Source organism: Astyanax mexicanus, chromosome 25 (genome assembly GCF_023375975.1).
Source record: "Astyanax mexicanus isolate ESR-SI-001 chromosome 25, AstMex3_surface, whole genome shotgun sequence".
In the NCBI taxonomy this organism is placed as follows: Eukaryota; Metazoa; Chordata; class Actinopteri; order Characiformes; family Acestrorhamphidae; genus Astyanax; species Astyanax mexicanus.
Genome location: NC_064432.1, coordinates 14,691,715 through 14,708,677, shown reverse-complemented (window position 1 = coordinate 14,708,677; position 16,963 = coordinate 14,691,715). Strand labels below are relative to the sequence as shown.

General features: G+C 43.9%; 2 protein-coding genes and 24 non-coding genes across 26 annotated transcripts; all 26 read left to right on the top strand.

Annotated features, from left to right (window-relative positions):
• Positions 1-222: 222 nt before the first annotated feature.
• LOC125787859 (uncharacterized) lies at positions 223-3,590 on the top strand. Its single transcript, XM_049472661.1, has 6 exons — positions 223-1,174; positions 1,269-1,367; positions 1,758-1,835; positions 2,116-2,322; positions 2,418-2,995; positions 3,088-3,590. The coding sequence occupies exons 4-6, from the start codon at positions 2,299-2,301 to the stop codon at positions 3,446-3,448; spliced, it is 963 nt and encodes a 320-aa protein (XP_049328618.1). The 5' UTR covers positions 223-1,174; positions 1,269-1,367; positions 1,758-1,835; positions 2,116-2,298; the 3' UTR covers positions 3,449-3,590.
• A 2,651-nt stretch (positions 3,591-6,241) lies between these two features.
• On the top strand, positions 6,242-7,722 carry LOC125787774 (uncharacterized). Its single transcript, XM_049472465.1, has 2 exons — positions 6,242-6,376; positions 6,515-7,722. Exons 1-2 carry the CDS (start codon positions 6,245-6,247, stop codon positions 7,697-7,699), a joined length of 1,317 nt encoding a protein of 438 aa, XP_049328422.1. The 5' UTR covers positions 6,242-6,244; the 3' UTR covers positions 7,700-7,722.
• Positions 7,723-9,766: 2,044 nt separating this feature from the next.
• On the top strand, positions 9,767-9,838 carry trnae-uuc (transfer RNA glutamic acid (anticodon UUC)). Its single transcript has one exon. It is a non-coding gene; the product is annotated as a tRNA-Glu (tRNA).
• Positions 9,839-10,033: 195 nt separating this feature from the next.
• trnar-acg (transfer RNA arginine (anticodon ACG)) lies at positions 10,034-10,106 on the top strand. Its single transcript has one exon. It is a non-coding gene; the product is annotated as a tRNA-Arg (tRNA).
• A 95-nt stretch (positions 10,107-10,201) lies between these two features.
• Positions 10,202-10,274, top strand: trnam-cau (transfer RNA methionine (anticodon CAU)). The gene has a single exon. It is a non-coding gene; the product is annotated as a tRNA-Met (tRNA).
• Positions 10,275-10,652: 378 nt separating this feature from the next.
• trnah-gug (transfer RNA histidin (anticodon GUG)) lies at positions 10,653-10,724 on the top strand. The gene has a single exon. It is a non-coding gene; the product is annotated as a tRNA-His (tRNA).
• Positions 10,725-11,011: 287 nt separating this feature from the next.
• On the top strand, positions 11,012-11,083 carry trnae-uuc (transfer RNA glutamic acid (anticodon UUC)). The gene has a single exon. It is a non-coding gene; the product is annotated as a tRNA-Glu (tRNA).
• A 195-nt stretch (positions 11,084-11,278) lies between these two features.
• Positions 11,279-11,351, top strand: trnar-acg (transfer RNA arginine (anticodon ACG)). Its single transcript has one exon. It is a non-coding gene; the product is annotated as a tRNA-Arg (tRNA).
• A 95-nt stretch (positions 11,352-11,446) lies between these two features.
• Positions 11,447-11,519, top strand: trnam-cau (transfer RNA methionine (anticodon CAU)). Its single transcript has one exon. It is a non-coding gene; the product is annotated as a tRNA-Met (tRNA).
• Positions 11,520-11,897: 378 nt separating this feature from the next.
• On the top strand, positions 11,898-11,969 carry trnah-gug (transfer RNA histidin (anticodon GUG)). The gene has a single exon. It is a non-coding gene; the product is annotated as a tRNA-His (tRNA).
• Positions 11,970-12,257: 288 nt separating this feature from the next.
• On the top strand, positions 12,258-12,329 carry trnae-uuc (transfer RNA glutamic acid (anticodon UUC)). The gene has a single exon. It is a non-coding gene; the product is annotated as a tRNA-Glu (tRNA).
• Positions 12,330-12,523: 194 nt separating this feature from the next.
• On the top strand, positions 12,524-12,596 carry trnar-acg (transfer RNA arginine (anticodon ACG)). The gene has a single exon. It is a non-coding gene; the product is annotated as a tRNA-Arg (tRNA).
• Positions 12,597-12,691: 95 nt separating this feature from the next.
• Positions 12,692-12,764, top strand: trnam-cau (transfer RNA methionine (anticodon CAU)). The gene has a single exon. It is a non-coding gene; the product is annotated as a tRNA-Met (tRNA).
• Positions 12,765-13,142: 378 nt separating this feature from the next.
• trnah-gug (transfer RNA histidin (anticodon GUG)) lies at positions 13,143-13,214 on the top strand. The gene has a single exon. It is a non-coding gene; the product is annotated as a tRNA-His (tRNA).
• Positions 13,215-13,501: 287 nt separating this feature from the next.
• trnae-uuc (transfer RNA glutamic acid (anticodon UUC)) lies at positions 13,502-13,573 on the top strand. Its single transcript has one exon. It is a non-coding gene; the product is annotated as a tRNA-Glu (tRNA).
• A 195-nt stretch (positions 13,574-13,768) lies between these two features.
• trnar-acg (transfer RNA arginine (anticodon ACG)) lies at positions 13,769-13,841 on the top strand. Its single transcript has one exon. It is a non-coding gene; the product is annotated as a tRNA-Arg (tRNA).
• A 95-nt stretch (positions 13,842-13,936) lies between these two features.
• trnam-cau (transfer RNA methionine (anticodon CAU)) lies at positions 13,937-14,009 on the top strand. Its single transcript has one exon. It is a non-coding gene; the product is annotated as a tRNA-Met (tRNA).
• A 378-nt stretch (positions 14,010-14,387) lies between these two features.
• trnah-gug (transfer RNA histidin (anticodon GUG)) lies at positions 14,388-14,459 on the top strand. Its single transcript has one exon. It is a non-coding gene; the product is annotated as a tRNA-His (tRNA).
• A 287-nt stretch (positions 14,460-14,746) lies between these two features.
• On the top strand, positions 14,747-14,818 carry trnae-uuc (transfer RNA glutamic acid (anticodon UUC)). The gene has a single exon. It is a non-coding gene; the product is annotated as a tRNA-Glu (tRNA).
• A 195-nt stretch (positions 14,819-15,013) lies between these two features.
• trnar-acg (transfer RNA arginine (anticodon ACG)) lies at positions 15,014-15,086 on the top strand. The gene has a single exon. It is a non-coding gene; the product is annotated as a tRNA-Arg (tRNA).
• A 95-nt stretch (positions 15,087-15,181) lies between these two features.
• trnam-cau (transfer RNA methionine (anticodon CAU)) lies at positions 15,182-15,254 on the top strand. The gene has a single exon. It is a non-coding gene; the product is annotated as a tRNA-Met (tRNA).
• Positions 15,255-15,633: 379 nt separating this feature from the next.
• Positions 15,634-15,705, top strand: trnah-gug (transfer RNA histidin (anticodon GUG)). The gene has a single exon. It is a non-coding gene; the product is annotated as a tRNA-His (tRNA).
• A 287-nt stretch (positions 15,706-15,992) lies between these two features.
• trnae-uuc (transfer RNA glutamic acid (anticodon UUC)) lies at positions 15,993-16,064 on the top strand. The gene has a single exon. It is a non-coding gene; the product is annotated as a tRNA-Glu (tRNA).
• A 195-nt stretch (positions 16,065-16,259) lies between these two features.
• trnar-acg (transfer RNA arginine (anticodon ACG)) lies at positions 16,260-16,332 on the top strand. Its single transcript has one exon. It is a non-coding gene; the product is annotated as a tRNA-Arg (tRNA).
• A 95-nt stretch (positions 16,333-16,427) lies between these two features.
• trnam-cau (transfer RNA methionine (anticodon CAU)) lies at positions 16,428-16,500 on the top strand. The gene has a single exon. It is a non-coding gene; the product is annotated as a tRNA-Met (tRNA).
• Positions 16,501-16,878: 378 nt separating this feature from the next.
• Positions 16,879-16,950, top strand: trnah-gug (transfer RNA histidin (anticodon GUG)). The gene has a single exon. It is a non-coding gene; the product is annotated as a tRNA-His (tRNA).
• Positions 16,951-16,963: the final 13 nt, after the last annotated feature.

Sequence of the window (16,963 nt, the reverse complement as noted above, 5' to 3'; positions counted from 1 at the left end):
GTGATGAGGAGTGGGTGGCCAGGCTAAAGACCTTCGCTGGTACGGGCGTTTGGCCCTCGGAGGCGGGGAACAGGCCAGCCCCGAGGCAAAAGAAATGGCATGAGCTCTATCAAAAGGCAAGCATTAAACACATAATAAATCAAGGCTGCGATGTAGGGATTTTTACGTGTTTAAGATAGTTTTGTAGTTTTATTTGTATAGACAGTCTGAACGGTTTATAGAAACGTGACAAAAGAGACTATTCTACCTATTTGTTTTTATTATTAAACACATTTTCTCAGTGTGTTAATTAATTTGTTATAAATTGTTGTAACAAAGTCATTTTGACGCATCAAACGCGTCTAATACCTATCATGCTTATTAAAATATTATTATTATATTCGTAAACATATCTAATATATACATATTAAGTTCTATTATATATTTAGATTTGCACTGGTTTCTCTAGAACACTGCTCTGAAGGACTCTGAACCATTTGATTATGCATAAACAGTGGAATCCCCCTATAGATTATTCAGTGAGTACCACGTGATTTTAGGTCACACAATATAGAATTAAATTAATGTGTTATACACTTAATGTGTTAATACATTTATACACTGACTGACCATTTCATTTACTATACTGTACATTATGACTAGAGCCCCATAAAGATGGTTATGGGACACATAAATTAAGATGCCAGTTAATACAGTTATACACTGACTGACCATTTCATTTACTGTACTGTACATTAATGACTAGAGCCCCATAAATATGGTTATGGGACACATAAATTAATGCCAGTTAATGCATGTGCCTCACACTTTTGTCCTGTTTGTGACTTTCCTGGCCCCTCAGTGTCTGCCTACAAGCTCACATAGTGTCAATCTACATGTATGTTGTTCTACAGTGGCTAATGAAATCACAAATCAAGTCCAGTAAGAGTATGAAGCCAGAATTCTACATTTTGTAATGATTTATTTAATTACGGCACATACACGTTTTGGTACATTACTGTCCTTTAACAATTGGTTTTAATGCTAGCTACATTACAGCACAATTAACAATGCAGTCAGTAAATTGTCCTATTGGAATTTCTTGCAGATAGAGAAGTGTCCAGCACAGCTCAAACAACAGACGTCAATTTTTGGGGGTCGTCAGAGCTGTGTGTGCGGGTACCACTGTGTAAAGGTGTGGAAATAGGTGGATATAATGAGCAGAAAAGCATGTATTATGTATTTAAGTGATTTTTAATGGTTGTACTTTTTTTAATGTATTTCTTTAGACCACTAGTGAACATACATCTACTGTGCCATGCACATCAAGACAACCTGTGTGTTCCAGCCCCTCTTTACCCACACTCACAGTTTCCCAGCGACAAATAGTGAGTGAAGTATTCCCTTCTTACTTTTTATGTTTGTTTTTTACCCTTAAAAAGGGTCTTCTTCAGTTTTTGGTAGACAAATTTTGCTGGAATTATTATTGAAAGAGCGTTCTTACTCAAACCAGTTTTAAGTACTCCCATGTGGTACAATACGATTTTCTTTTTCTGTTCCCAATTAGTGAAATTTCTACATTTCTACTAATTTCTACACATTAATTAATGTATTAATTAATGTAGTCAAATCTCTATCAGTGTAAAATTAAGAAAAACAATGGTCATTATATTTGTATGATCATTTGTATGATCAAATGTTTTTTGCTTTTTTAAAATTAAGATGTTTATATGATACCACTTGGACTAAATTGCTCTAATTTATTTTTCTTTCTTCAGTTTAAACCATCTCGTTTTGGTGGAAAGCATGTCGCTGCAGCAAAACCAGTGCTTAGTCAGGCCAGGCCTCCAACTAAGGTATGGTTTAGTGCATGGGCCACCACTCCGATCTGTAAAGGGCCAGTCAGGGTGTATGTTTTTATTTCAACCAAGCAATGACATGTCCTATATAACCAACTGTTTAAAGGCTGAGACTAGCCGATTAAGCAAGTAGTGCTGCTGGTAGTTTAGAAAGCATACCGGCCAAGATTGGAGAACACTGGTTTAGAGAATGTAAATGTTTGTTATATCATAGCATAATTTGAGCTGTCAGTATAATTCGCTATAAACTGTTGTTGATGTAAAATCTGTTCTCTAGGATCATGCCACTGACACTACTACAGCTGGCCCACCTGCATTCACCAGTCCTGCTGTTGCCAGGGCCACATCCACTGCCCTGCAGCAATCATGCAGTCCCAAGACTTACATCCAGACCACATCCCCTTTTTCCTTGCCTCCTTCTTTATCTACCTCTGCAAGGAGGAAGCCATCCACCTTGTCGATGTCTTCTGTGTCCACCGTTTCTGTAAGTTTCAGTGTCTAAATTAGGATGTGGTTTGTCTTTGTTGCCTTAATATATTTTTAATTATCCCTTTTTTAATGTGTGTATGTGTGAAACAGAGTGAATCCATTACCACCAGCTGTGCATCAGATGACTGCCCCAGTGTGGAAACCACTCTATCCAGTCTTCCCTCTGTTGTACCTGCTGTCCCACCTGTCCCTCAGACTCCTTCTCAATCTCCTGCTCTGTCATCTTCTGGTTTCAATGATTTCTGGTTGCCAGCAGAGATGAAGAAAAACATCCCTCTACAAGACCAGAAATGGATAGCATCCACATTGTGGGGGAATCAGAGACTTAGAAGTGGCCTGAAGCTATGGTATGAGCCACCTACACCAGCTCTGATTTACCATCAGGTGCCCACACCAGATCCCTTCTTCACCCATCGTCTTCTTGTGTGGATGCCATACCACCTGTGGAAGGTCAGGTTGCAGTGCCCAGACTGCGGCAAGCAGCTGACTGGTTGCGGAATCCATAAAAGAGTGCGACATGTCTTGGACATTGACAGATATTACCTGATGGTGACCGAGACTCTCCGTTGCAATTTTTGTAAAGTCACCCATCTGTCAACAAGCAAGACCGTCCTGGACCAACTGGATGTCCCTCACCGGTCAGAGTTCCGAATCATCCTCACACGAAAGTAAGTAGCACAGACTGTCAGTTACATTCTGAGCACAACTTTAAATTTACCTCAGACAAAATTCTACAATAGTTGTCTGTCTTGTTTTGCAGGTATGCTTGTGATATTAGGGTCATCCGTCTGATGAGAGAGAGGACATTGGGGAACAGCTGCAATCGTCTCCTAAAGCAGCTAAAAGAAAATCACAGTGAGGAGTGGTTGATTCGCCTTGCCAGATATTTTGGGGAGTGTGAATCTTTTGTAGCGCATCCCAGCCTTTTTCCTGTGGTTTTTCAAGAGCCCCCAGAGCCGATTGCTGTCCCCACAGAAAGATGGCTTCTTACAGTCTACGGAAAGGACATAATGAGTCGAGTCGACCACATCAAGGCTTCCATTACGTCCATTTTTGGATCCATCTTAAAAATGGACTCCACTAAAAAGGTATTAGATCATTACTGTGTAACATTTAGATAAAATTCCACTCAGGGTTTTTGTGTGTGAAATGCTCTGTTCTAAAGAAATGTGTGGAGTCAGAATTGTTCTTGGCTTTGCTGTTTGAAATTTTATTTGCTTCTAAAATTACCTCTATTTTATGATCAACACACAAAACACTTGTAGGTTTACTTGTGGTTTTGAATAGCAAATGAAATGGCTTTATTTGCACTGCAGATATAACCTCTCCTTTCTATCACCATATGTTAAATCAGTGAGATTCAGTAGGTTTCTCTACTAATTAACAATTCCCATTTAACAATGGCTGATTATTGATGCAATGCAATCTTATGTCCTATTGTTTTGTTAGATCACAAGGAAGCTTGCTGGTCCAGCCAAGGGGACAGCACAGTGGATGACCTCTGTCAGCAACGAGAGAGGTCAAATTCTCATCAGTGTGCTCACTGCGCAAGAGGGGCCAGGATTGGATGCAATGGTCAAAGGTCTCATCAAGAGATACTCCCAGGCAGCCATGGTGCCACCAAAGCTCTTGTATGTGGACTCTGGCTGCTGCAAGGACACAGGTGGGCAGACTAAACTGGAGGAGAGGTTTAGCGGTTGGCCAGACCTCACTGTCAGACTGGACATCTACCATTTTATGAGGCGCCTGGCTGTCGGTTGTACCACTGACGCTCATCCTCTGTACCCCACGTTCATGGCCCGACTGTCCTCGTGCATTTTTGAATGGGACCCAAATGATGTTGCCTTGCTGCGCTTGGCAAAGAGGAAACAGCTTAAAAAAGAGGGTGTTCCTGGGGTGACCAGTGCAATGGTGGACAGGAACATCACAAAAGATGAGCTGGCCCAGTACTGCAGACGAAGGACACGGGGTGAGGAGACCACAATCCTCCTCATTCAAACACTCCTGCAGGAGCTGATGGGAGAGAAGGGCAGAGACCAAATGGGTGTCCCTTTGTTGGACAATGTCAGAATGGAGCACATATGGCGTGTGCAGCAGAGGCATGTAAAGTGCATTCAGGATGTACCAGGTGTACCACTGTACACTGACATAGGGAACACCACAGTGGAAGGCATTGTACTAACCAGGTACAGATGTGCAAGAGGCTCTACATCCCTGGAATCCTTCCACCTGCACCTCAACAGATTCATCCCAGGTGAGTTGTGGCAATATAATTAAAAGACATTTACTGTTAGCAAAGAACAAATTAGCATTGCGATGGTTAAACTGTTTGATTAAAATGTATGTGTATTTTTAAGGTACACAGGCCAACAGTCTCAACTTTCAGCTGTACCTGTTGGAGGGTCTTAACAGGTGGAATCATAACAGGAGTGTGGAGTCTGTGGCATCCAAACCTCCCTCTTTTCTATGTTATTCTGGGGACCTGCTTCACAGTGTGAACAACAGCTCTCTGAAAGTGCTTGGGCGGAGGTTTGTCCCATCCTTTCAGCCACCCACACAGTACACTGGTAAGTTATTCTGAACTTAAAACACTCCAAACTGTTTAATGTCAAAGTATTTATGTTACCCAGCTCAAGGTCCATTCTCTTAATTTAACATGTTATTGAGCTTGTTTTAAGTTATACTATTTGCAGAGTAACAACCCAACTTTATCTTATTTTACATCAACCATTCAAGATACATCAATGTTTGTACTATTTATTAAAGAGAAGTTCCATCAGAAATAAAAGTAGATTAGTTCAACAAGCAGTCCCAAATGTAAAATGCCAAATGTTATGTTTCAAGTCCAAGTAACTGAAGACAATGTGTATATATTTTTTTAAATATCCAAATCTTAACACAACTCTGGTTCCTGTGTATTTGTTCCTACAGGAGAATTAATTGGTATAGACTACTTGTATGAGCAGACTGGGCACTCTTTTCCAGAGATGGAGAAGGAAACTGAAGAGACAGATGAGTTATTAGAGGACATTGCCTTGGAGTATGAACACCTAGATGAGGGTTTTGATGAGCCTGAGCCTGTGTTTCCCATCCTGGATAACATTTTAGCTGATCCATTGGCTGCTACCATCACCATCCCAGCTGTGACCTCACCCTCCATTGGCCTTCTGCTTGTGCCACCATCAGAACAAACATCTGTGCTCTCACAGTATCCACCATCACCTCTGCTGCCTGCTACTCACATTTCTTCTCCCTCACCACACCAGTGTTCTGTACCACCTGTTGCTCCACTTACACAGTCCTCTGCCTCCTGCGTGGCTCCTCCTGCCCTCACACAGTCCTCTGCCTCCTGCGTGGCTCCTCCTGCCCTCACACAGTCCTCTGCCTCCTGCGTGGCGCCTCCTGCCCTCACACAGTCCTCTGCCTCCTGCGTGGCTCCTCCTGCCCTCACACAGTCCTCTGCCTCCTGCGTGGCTCCTCCTGCACTTATACAGTCCTCTGCCTCCTGCGTGGCTCCTCCTGCCCTCACACAGTCCTCTGCCTCCTGCGTGGCTCCTCCTGCCCTCACACAGTCCTCTGCCTCCTGCGTGGCTCCTCCTGCCCTCACACAGTCCTCTGCCTCCTGCGTGGCGCCTCCTGCCCTCACACAGTCCTCTGCCTCCTGCATGGCTCCTCCTGCACTTATACAGTCCTCTGCCTCCTGCGTGGCTCCTCCTGCCCTCACACAGTCCTCTGCCTCCTGCGTGGCTCCTCCTGCCCTCACACAGTCCTCTGCCTCCTGCGTGGCTCCTCCTGCCCTCACACAGTCCTCTGCCTCCTGCGTGGCTCCTCCTGCCCTCACACAGTCCTCTGCCTCCTGTGTGGCTCCTCCTGCCCTCACACAGTCCTCTGCCTCCTGCGTGGCTCCTCCTGCACTTATGCAGTCCTCTGCCTCCTGCGTGGCTCCTGCTCCAGTTGCACAGATGTCAGCGTCCTTCATGCCCCTTGCTCCACTTGCGTCAGTCTCTGCCACCACCGATGCCACTACAGAGGAGCCTGTAGAGCAACTGGTAAGCAAACAGTTACTTCACACTGAGAAAATAAGCTATCAATTCTATAAAAATTGAGTAAGAAATATTTATTAATGTGGTTTGCATTTGCTCTTTCTCAACCATCACTAATCTTAATGGGTTTATTTGTTATTGCAGGCTGTAGATGACCATAACATACCTGGGATGGACCGTGTGGACAGCCTTGCTGAGTACCTAGTGGGTCTTCGCAGTGAAACAAGTCTGATAATAACCAACCAACAGGCTAGTACCATTATAGGCCTTTGGCAAAATTTGCTACCATATGACCAGCAGCGTGTAGCTTTTGCTGCTCGTTATCAGGACCGGCTCACCACAGGCAGGTTCAGGTCACCAAAGAAAAAAAGAGAGTTTACCCCTGGTGTGGAGAGCCTAAAACGCTGCATTCTGAGCTCCTCTGGTTCTCCTGCCCAGTGGCCAGACTGTTGCCGTCTGTTGGAAGCCATTTTTGTCAAGCTCTGTGGAATACACAGGAGCCCAAAAAAACAAGGGCAGGTGACTTTGTCAAGGTGGGCTTTGATTCTAAAAGACTACAGCAAAATCCGACAGCTTATCCTGGGTAATGGTGCTGTTATGCAAAGCACCACTCTTCAGCTAGTGGAAGTCAACTCAACCACCCTGAACCAATGGTACAACAAACGAGTCAAGAAACAGGATGTTCAGTTAGTGCTGCAAGGGATAAACCTGCCATCTTCTGTCCCTGTTGCCACTGAGCCTCTTCAGCCTGCAAATCTTCGCCCTGCTGTTGCTCCTCCACCACCAGGTGTTCAACATGTGTACCACTTGCCACAAAGCACAGTAGGGCAGGCAAAGTGTAAAAAACGAGCTGCATCAACAGATGACCACTTCTTACCACCTTCTGCACGTCAGAAGATGTGTGCTCAGAGGAAACTTTTTCCAAAGCCTTCAACTGTCCCGTCTTCTCAAACATTTTCTCTGCAAACCACTACAACTTTAAGTCAGCCAGCAGTGATATTTAAGCCTTCCCCTCCTTTGTCTTCCATTTTTACCATACCTGTATCCTTCCCTGTCTCGTCTGTGAGTACTGTTGCCCAGACAACAGCTACAACAGCTTCATCGGTTGCACCAACCCCATCCATGTGTACTACAAAGAAATCCACATCCAAGGCCAGGTTTAATAAAAGGAGAGTGGAGGCAAACTCCTGTCGCAAGTGTGGGCAGTTCAGAACTGAGACAACAGGGCACAGTCAGTATAAAGGGAAAATATATTGCCCTAATACAGAGACAATGTCTCGGGAAAAGTGGCTTGAGGAGACAAAAAAGAGAAAAGCTGACCATACCTAAACACTGTACATTTAACTGTATTTTGACCATACCTAAACACTGTACATTTAACTGTATTTAGTTTGTTTGTTTTTTTGTTGTTGTTGCTGACAATTTTTCTCTCCGTCATGTTATTTATAGAGTAAAATAAGCTGGACTCCTAACATTTTTTGTTAAATGTTTGATAATGTCTCTGTTGGTAAAAATAATTACACTTTTGAGTGTAAATTCAAATAAATTTCCTTTGAAATTCAGTTAGTTATTCAATTCTCTTGTTTGTAAAAAAAAACATATAATAAAAACCAACTGCAAGTATATAAAATGTTGTGGTATCTGTTATACTATATAAATATTGTAGTATACCTGTTATGCTATAAAGAATATTGTAGTATACCTTTTACACTATCTAAATTATTGTGGTATACCCCTTTATACTATATACAATATTGTGGTATACCTCTTATACTATGGAAAATATTAAGGTATACCTTTAAAATATATAAAATATTGTAGCATCTGTTTTACTATGTAAAATATTGTGGTATACCTGTTATACTATATAAAACGTGGTGTACCTGTTATACTATATACCACGCTGTGACATACCTGTTACACTATATAGAACACTGTGGTATACCTGTTAGACTATATACAACGCTGTGGTATACCTGTTACACTATATACAATACTGTGGTATATCTGTTACATACAACGCTGTGGTATCCCTGTTACACTATATACAACGCTGTGGTATACCTGTTACACTATATACAATGCTGTGGTATACCTGTTACACTATATACAACACTGTGGTATACCTTTTACACTATATAGAACATTGTGGTATACCTGTTTTACTAATTTATAATATAATAATTATATTATAAATTAATTAAATAATAAATTAACAGTAAATTAAGATTGGTGTATGGGAAAACATTTGTTTAAATGCCTTTAAAGTTTCAGTTAATTTTAGTTACATTTAAAATCTAAGCTGCTGTTCTTTGATAGCACACCGGGATTTGAACTTGCGACCTTTGTATCTGCCCCGATCTTCCCTTTAGCTCAGAAAATGACAATAATAATAAAAAAGAAACATATTCAACGAAATAAACACCGCAGTTTTTTTTAAAGAGGCAGAAACAATTCATTTTTCAGTTTTTGCTTGATGGTTAACTTTTCTTTTTCTCGCTTTCTTTCCTTTTCCCTTCTTCCTCCTTCTTCCCCCTTCTTCCCTCCATTTTTTCTTCTTCCCACGGGAAAGCAGACTATTGTTCCCCAGCTTTAGTGCAGTAGGTAGCGCGTCAGTCTCATAATCTGAAGGTCGTGAGATCGATCCTCACACGGGGCATTGATCAATTTTAAATGAGAAACATGCTCGTAATATCCTAAGAGACTCACCTTGTTTTGTTTGGAGCATGGTAAGTGAAGGTGGTTGAGCACCAGTATCTACAATAAAGACTTATGTTCTCCTTGCACATATATGTGCAGTTAATCACAACATCTACGAACAGGGAAAACGAATCTGATTCCAGCTTTTACTTAACTTTGCAAGTACTTTAGAAAAAAGCCTACAGTGGATCATGTAACAGTAGGCTCTTGTTATGATCCGGTAAGTGTTGTTGCACATCTTTCCTCCGATGCATATATCCAGTCATGTGCCGTACAATCAGTTGACAAGCCTATTGCCTGGGAAGAGAGCAAGATCTTTGCTAGTGGATGGTGGGGTGCCGTGATCGTATAGTGGTTAGTACTCTGCGTTGTGGCCGCAGCAACCCCGGTTCGAATCTGGGTCACGGCAAGTCCTTTAAGCTTGCAGCAGGCTTTTCTTGCCTGTCTTTGGAATCATTTAAAGTAAAACAGGTGCATGTCTTGTTTTTCGGTAGTACTGCTTCAGCAAAGCGTTGTGCAACATGGCGTGAGGATGAGGCATGTGTCTGCTTGTCAGATTATTCTAAATTTCGTTTCTGGATGCTTGAGAAAATTCTTACGGATGCAAACACTTAGGAAATTGTCCTGCATGAGGGCCTATTTCTAAACTCAAGAGTCTAATGACATAATTTTCCTTGTGCCTTTTTAACCTTGGAGTCCCATATGGTCTAGCTGTTAGGATTCCTGGTTTTCACCCAGGCGGCCCGGGTTCAACTCCCGGTATGGGAAGCTTCTTGCTGGCTGAGGAAAGCAGAGTGATGCCTTAACATTTTGCTGGGTTTCAATGGCGATCCTGTTGGAACTTCTAATAGTGCAGCTTGGGTGTTGGGATCTTGCTTTACTTCAGAGCTAAGAGGCCCATTTTGGTGTGACATAGACCTGAAATGTCCTCTTATCCACTTTGCCTGACAGTTTCTTTCCGGTGGGCCAGTGGCGCAATGGATAACGCGTCTGACTACGGATCAGAAGATTCTAGGTTCGACTCCTGGCTGGCTCGGCTCCTCTGCTTTTGTCGCTCCCCAACATTCGCTAAGATTACTTTGGTTCTTGCCATCCCCTGTGATGCTGGCAGGTAACTAGCTGTATGCCTGAGCCTCGTTAGCGCAGTAGGTAGCGCGTCAGTCTCATAATCTGAAGGTCGTGAGTTCGATCCTCACACGGGGCATTGATCATTTTTAAATAAGAAACATGCTCGTAATATCCTAAGAGACTCACCTTGTTTTGTTTGGAGCATGGTAAGTGAAGGAGTTTAAGCACCAGTATCTACAATAAAGACTTATGTTCTCCTTGCACATACATGTGCAGTTAATCACAACACCTACGAACAGGGAAAACGAATCTGATTCCAGCTTTTACTTAACTTTGCAAGTACTTTAGAAAAAAGCCTACAGTGGATCATGTAACAGTAGGCTCTTGTTATGATCCGGTAAGTGTTGTTGCACATCTTTCCTCCGATGCATATATCCAGTCATGTGCCGTACAATCAGTTGACAAGCCTATTGCCTGGGAAGAGAGCAAGATCTTTGCTAGTGGATGGTGGGGTGCCGTGATCGTATAGTGGTTAGTACTCTGCGTTGTGGCCGCAGCAACCCCGGTTCGAATCCGGGTCACGGCAAGTCCTTTAAGCTTGCAGCAGGCTTTTCTTGCCTGTCTTTGGAATCATTTAAAGTAAAACAGGTGCATGTCTTGTTTTTCGGTAGTCCTGCTTCAGCAAAGCGTTGTGCAACATGGCGTGAGGATGAGGCATGTGTCTGCTTGTCAGATTATTCTACCTTTCGTTCTCTGGATGCTTGAGAAAATTCTTACGGATGCAAACACTTAGGAAATTGTCCTGCATGAGGGCCTATTTCTAAACTCAAGAGTCTAACGACATAAATTTCCTTGTGCCTTTCAACCTTGGAGTCCCATATGGTCTAGCGGTTAGGATTCCTGGTTTTCACCCAGGCGACCTGGGTTCAACTCCCGGTATGGGAAGCTTCTTGCTGGCTGAGGAAAGCAGAGTGATGCCTTAACATTTTGCTGGGTTTCAATGGCGATCCTGTTGGAACTTCTAATAGTGCAGCTTGGGTGTTGGGATCTTGCTTTACTTCAGAGCTAAGAGGCCCATTTTGGTGTGACATAGGCCTGAAATGTCCTCTTATCCACTTTGTCTGACAGTTTCTTGCCGGTGGGCCAGTGGCGCAATGGATAACGCGTCTGACTACGGATCTGAAGATTCTAGGTTCGACTCCTGGCTGGCTCGGCTCCTCTGCTGTTGTCGCTCCCCAACATTCGCTAAGATTACTTTGGTTCTTGCCATCCCCTGTGGTGCTGGCAGGTAACTAGCTGCATGCCTGAGCCTCATTAGCGCAGTAGGTAGCGCGTCAGTCTCATAATCTGAAGGTCGTGAGTTCGATCCTCACACGGGGCATTGATCAATTTTAAATGAGAAACATGCTCGTAATATCCTAAGAGACTCACCTTGTTTTGTTTGGAGCATTGTAAGTGAAGGTGTTTAAGCACCAGTATCTACAATAAAGACTTATGTTCTCCTTGCACATACATGTGCAGTTAATCACAACATCTACGAACAGGGAAAACGAATCTGATTCCAGCTTTTACTTAACTTTGCAAGTACTTTAGAAAAAAGCCTACAGTGGATCATGTAACAGTAGGCTCTTGTTATGATCCGGTAAGTGTTGTTGCACATCTTTCCTCCGATGCATATATCCAGTCATGTGCCGTACAATCAGTTGACAAGCCTATTGCCTGGGAAGAGAGCAAGATCTTTGCTAGTGGATGGTGGGGTGCCGTGATCGTATAGTGGTTAGTACTCTGCGTTGTGGCCGCAGCAACCCCGGTTCGAATCCGGGTCACGGCAAGTCCTTTAAGCTTGCAGCAGGCTTTTCTTGCCTGTCTTTGGAATCATTTAAAGTAAAACAGGTGCATGTCTTGTTTTTCGGTAGTACTGCTTCAGCAAAGCGTTGTGCAACATGGCGTGAGGATGAGGCATGTGTCTGCTTGTCAGATTATTCTACCTTTCGTTCTCTGGATGCTTGAGAAAATTCTTACGGATGCAAACACTTAGGAAATTGTCCTGCATGAGGGCCTATTTCTAAACTCAAGAGACTAACGACATAATTTTCCTTGTGCCTTTTTAACCTTGGAGTCCCATATGGTCTAGCGGTTAGGATTCCTGGTTTTCATCCAGGCGGCCCGGGTTCAACTCCCGGTATGGGAAGCTTCTTGCTGGCTGAGGAAAGCAGAGTGATGCCTTAACATTTTGCTGGGTTTCAATGGCGATCCTGTTGGAACTTCTAATAGTGCAGCTTGGGTGTTGGGATCTTGCTTTACTTCAGAGCTAAGAGGCCCATTTTGGTGTGACATAGGCCTGAAATGTCCTCTTATCCACTTGTCTGACAGTTTCTTGCCGGTGGGCCAGTGGCGCAATGGATAACGCGTCTGACTACGGATCAGAAGATTCTAGGTTCGACTCCTGGCTGGCTCGGCTCCTCTGCTTTTGTCGCTCCCCAACATTCGCTAAGATTACTTTGGTTCTTGCCATCCCCTGTGGTGCTGGCAGGTAACTAGCTGCATGCCTGAGCCTCGTTAGCGCAGTAGGTAGCGCGTCAGTCTCATAATCTGAAGGTCGTGAGTTCGATCCTCACACGGGGCATTGATCAATTTTAAATGAGAAACATGCTCGTAATATCCTAAGAGACTCACCTTGTTTTGTTTGGAGCATGGTAAGTGAAGGAGTTTAAGCACCAGTATCTACAATAAAGACTTATGTTCTCCTTGCACATATATGTGCAGTTAATCACAACATCTACGAACAGGGAAAACGAATCTGATTCCAGCTTTTACTTAACTTTGCAAGTACTTTAGAAAAAAGCCTACAATGGATCATGTAACAGTAGGCTCTTGTTATGATCCGGTAAGTGTTGTTGCACATCTTTCCTCCGATGCATATATCCAGTCATGTGCCGTACAATCAGTTGACAATCCTATTGCCTGGGAAGAGAGCAAGATCTTTGCTAGTGGATGGTGGGGTGCCGTGATGGTATAGTGGTTAGTACTCTGCGTTGTGGCCGCAGCAACCCCGGTTCGAATCCAGGTCACGGCAAGTCCTTTAAGCTTGCAGCAGACTTTTCTTGCCTGTCTTTGGAATCATTTAAAGTAAAACAGGTGCATGTCTTGTTTTTCGGTAGTACTGCTTCAGCAAAGCGTTGTGCAACATGGCGTGAGGATGAGGCATGTGTCTGCTTGTCAGATTATTCTAAATTTCGTTTCTGGATGCTTGAGAAAATTCTTACGGATGCAAACACTTAGGAAATTGTCCTGCATGAGGGCCTATTTCTAAACTCAAGAGTCTAATGACATAATTTTCCTTGTGCCTTTTTAACCTTGGAGTCCCATATGGTCTAGCGGTTAGGATTCCTGGTTTTCACCCAGGCGGCCCGGGTTCAACTCCCGGTATGGGAAGCTTCTTGCTGGCTGAGGAAAGCAGAGTGATGCCTTAACATTTTGCTGGGTTTCAATGGCGATCCTGTTGGAACTTCTAATAGTGCAGCTTGGGTGTTGGGATCTTGCTTTACTTCAGAGCTAAGAGGCCCATTTTGGTGTGACATAGACCTGAAATGTCCTCTTATCCACTTTGCCTGACAGTTTCTTGCCGGTGGGCCAGTGGCGCAATGGATAACGCGTCTGACTACGGATCAGAAGATTCTAGGTTCGACTCCTGGCTGGCTCGGCTCCTCTGCTTTTGTCGCTCCCCAACATTCGCTAAGATTACTTTGGTTCTTGCCATCCCCTGTGGTGCTGGCAGGTAACTAGCTGCATGCCTGAGTCTCGTTAGCGCAATAGGTAGCGCGTCAGTCTCATAATCTGAAGGTCGTGAGTTCGATCCTCACACGGGGCAATGATCATTTTTAAATAAGAAACATGCTCGTAATATCCTAAGAGACTCACCTTGTTTTGTTTGGAGCATGGTAAGTGAAGGAGTTTAAGCACCAGTATCTACAATAAAGACTTATCTTCTCCTTGCACATACATGTGCAGTTAATCACAACATCTACGAACAGGGAAAACGAATCTGATTCCAGCTTTTACTTAACTTTGCAAGTACTTTAGAAAAAAGCCTACAGTGGATCATGTAACAGTAGGCTCTTGTTATGATCCGGTAAGTGTTGTTGCACATCTTTCCTCCGATGCATATATCCCGTCATGTGCCGTACAATCAGTTGACAAGCCTATTGCCTGGGAAGAGAGCAAGGTCTTTGCTAGTGGATGGTGGGGTGCCGTGATCGTATAGTGGTTAGTACTCTGCGTTGTGGCCGCAGCAACCCCGGTTCGAATCCGGGTCACGGCAAGTCCTTTAAGCTTGCAGCAGGCTTTTCTTGCCTGTCTTTGGAATCATTTAAAGTAAAACAGGTGCATGTCTTGTTTTTTGGTAGTACTGCTTCAGCAAAGCTTTGTGCAACATGGCGTGAGGATGAGGCATGTGTCTGCTTGTCAGATTATTCTAAATTTCGTTTCTGGATGCTTGAGAAAATTCTTACGGATGCAAACACTTAGGAAATTGTCCTGTATGAGGGCCTATTTCTAAACTCAAGAGTCTAATGACATAATTTTCCTTGTGCCTTTTTAACCTTGGAGTCCCATATGGTCTAGCGGTTAGGATTCCTGGTTTTCACCCAGGCGGCCTGGGTTCAACTCCCGGTATGGGAAGCTTCTTGCTGGCTGAGGAAAGCAGAGTGATGCCTTAACATTTTGCTGGGTTTCAATGGCGATCCTGTTTGAACTTCTAATAGTGCAGCTTGGGTGTTGGGATCTTGCTTTACTTCAGAGCTAAGAGGCCCATTTTGGTGTGACATAGGCCTGAAATGTCCTCTTATCCACTTTGCCTGACAGTTTCTTGCGGGTGGGCCAGTGGCGCAATGGATAACGCGTCTGACTACGAATCAGAAGATTCTAGGTTCGACTCCTGGCTGGCTCGGCTCCTCTGCTTTTGTCGCTCCCCAACATCCGCTAAGATTAATTTCGTTCTTGCCATCCCCTGTGATGCTGGCAGGTAACTAGCTGCATGCCTGAGCCTCGTTAGCGCAGTAGGTAGCGCGTCAGTCTCATAATCTGAAGGTCGTGAGTTCGATCCTCACACGGGGCATTGATCAATTTTAAATGAGAAACATGCTCGTAATATCCTAAGAGACTCACCTTGTTTTGTTTGGAGCATGGTAAGTGAAGGTGGTTAAGCACCAGTATCTACAATAAAGACTTATGTTCTCCTTGCACATATATGTGCAGTTAATCACAACATCTACGAACAGGGAAAAACGAATCTGATTCCAGCTTTTACTTAACTTTGCAAGTACTTTAGAAAAAAGCCTACAGTGGATCATGTAACAGTAGGCTCTTGTTATGATCCGGTAAGTGTTGTTGCACATCTTTCCTCCGATGCATATATCCAGTCATGTGCCGTACAATCAGTTGACAAGCCTATTGCCTGGGAAGAGAGCAAGATCTTTGCTAGTGGATGGTGGGGTGCAGTGATCGTATAGTGGTTAGTACTTTGCGTTGTGGCCGCAGCAACCCCGGTTCGAATCCGGGTCACTGCAAGTCCTTTAAGCTTGCAGCAGGCTTTTCTTGCCTGTCTTTGGAATCATTTAAAGTAAAACAGGTGCATGTCTTGTTTTTCGGTAGTACTGCTTCAGCAAAGCGTTGTGCAACATGGCGTGAGGATGAGGCATGTGTCTGCTTGTCAGATTATTCTAAATTTCGTTTCTGGATGCTTGAGAAAATTCTTACGGATGCAAACACTTAGGAAATTGTCCTGCATGAGGGCCTATTTCTAAACTCAAGAGTCTAATGACATAATTTTCCTTGTGCCTTTTTAACCTTGGAGTCCCATATGGTCTAGCGGTTAGGATTCCTGGTTTTCACCCAGGCGGCCCGGGTTCAACTCCCGGTATGGGAAGCTTCTTGCTGGCTGAGGAAAGCAGAGTGATGCCTTAACATTTTGCTGGGTTTCAATCGCGATCCTGTTGGAACTTCTAATAGTGCAGCTTAGGTGTTGGGATCTTGCTTTACTTCAGAGCTAAGAGGCCCATTTTGGTGTGACATAGACCTGAAATGTCCTCTTATCCACTTTGCCTGACAGTTTCTTGCCGGTGGGCCAGTGGCGCAATGGATAACGCGTCTGACTACGGATCAGAAGATTCTAGTTTCGACTCCTGGCTGGCTCGGCTCCTCTGCTTTTGTCGCTCCCCAACATTCGCTAAGATTACTTTGGTTCTTGCCATCCCCTGTGGTGCTGGCAGGTAACTAGCTGCATGCCTGAGCCTCGTTAGCGCAGTAGGTAGCGCGTCAGTCTCATAATCTGAAGGTCGTGAGTTCGATCCTCACACGGGGCATTGATCATTTTTAAGTAAGAAACATGCTCGTAATATCCTAAGAGACTCACCTTGTTTTGTTTGGAGCATGGTAAGTGAAAGAGTTTAAGCACCAGTATCTACAATAAAGACTTATGTTCTCCTTGCACATACATGTGCAGTTAATCACAACATCTACGAACAGGGAAAACGAATCTGATTCCAGCTTTTACTTAACTTTGCAAGTACTTTATAAAAAAGCCTACAGTGGATCATGTAACAGTAGGCTCTTGTTATGATCCGGTAAGTGTTGTTGCACATCTTTCCTCCGATGCATATATCCAGTCATGTGCCGTACAATCAGTTGACAAGCCTATTGCCTGGGAAGAGAGCAAGATCTTTGCTAGTGGATGGTGGGGTGCCGTGATCGTATAGTGGTTAGTACTCTGCGTTGTGGCCGCAGCAACCCCGGTTCGAATCCGGGTCACGGCAAGTCCTTTAAGCT

What these genes read in the sequence shown, in the direction of transcription:
- LOC125787859 (XM_049472661.1), top strand. Translation starts at nt 2,299, where the DNA reads ATGTCTTCTGTGTCCACCGTTTCT. An exon ending in CTTCTGTGTCCACCGTTTCT is followed by an intron (nt 2,323 to 2,417) that starts GTAAGTTTCAGT and finishes TGTGTGAAACAG; the next exon opens with AGTGAATCCATTACCACCAG. An exon ending in CGAATCATCCTCACACGAAA is followed by an intron (nt 2,996 to 3,087) that starts GTAAGTAGCACA and finishes CTTGTTTTGCAG; the next exon opens with GTATGCTTGTGATATTAGGG.
- LOC125787774 (XM_049472465.1), top strand. Translation starts at nt 6,245, where the DNA reads ATGCAGTCCTCTGCCTCCTGCGTGGCTCCTGCTCCAGTTGCACAGATG. An exon ending in AGGAGCCTGTAGAGCAACTG is followed by an intron (nt 6,377 to 6,514) that starts GTAAGCAAACAG and finishes TTGTTATTGCAG; the next exon opens with GCTGTAGATGACCATAACAT.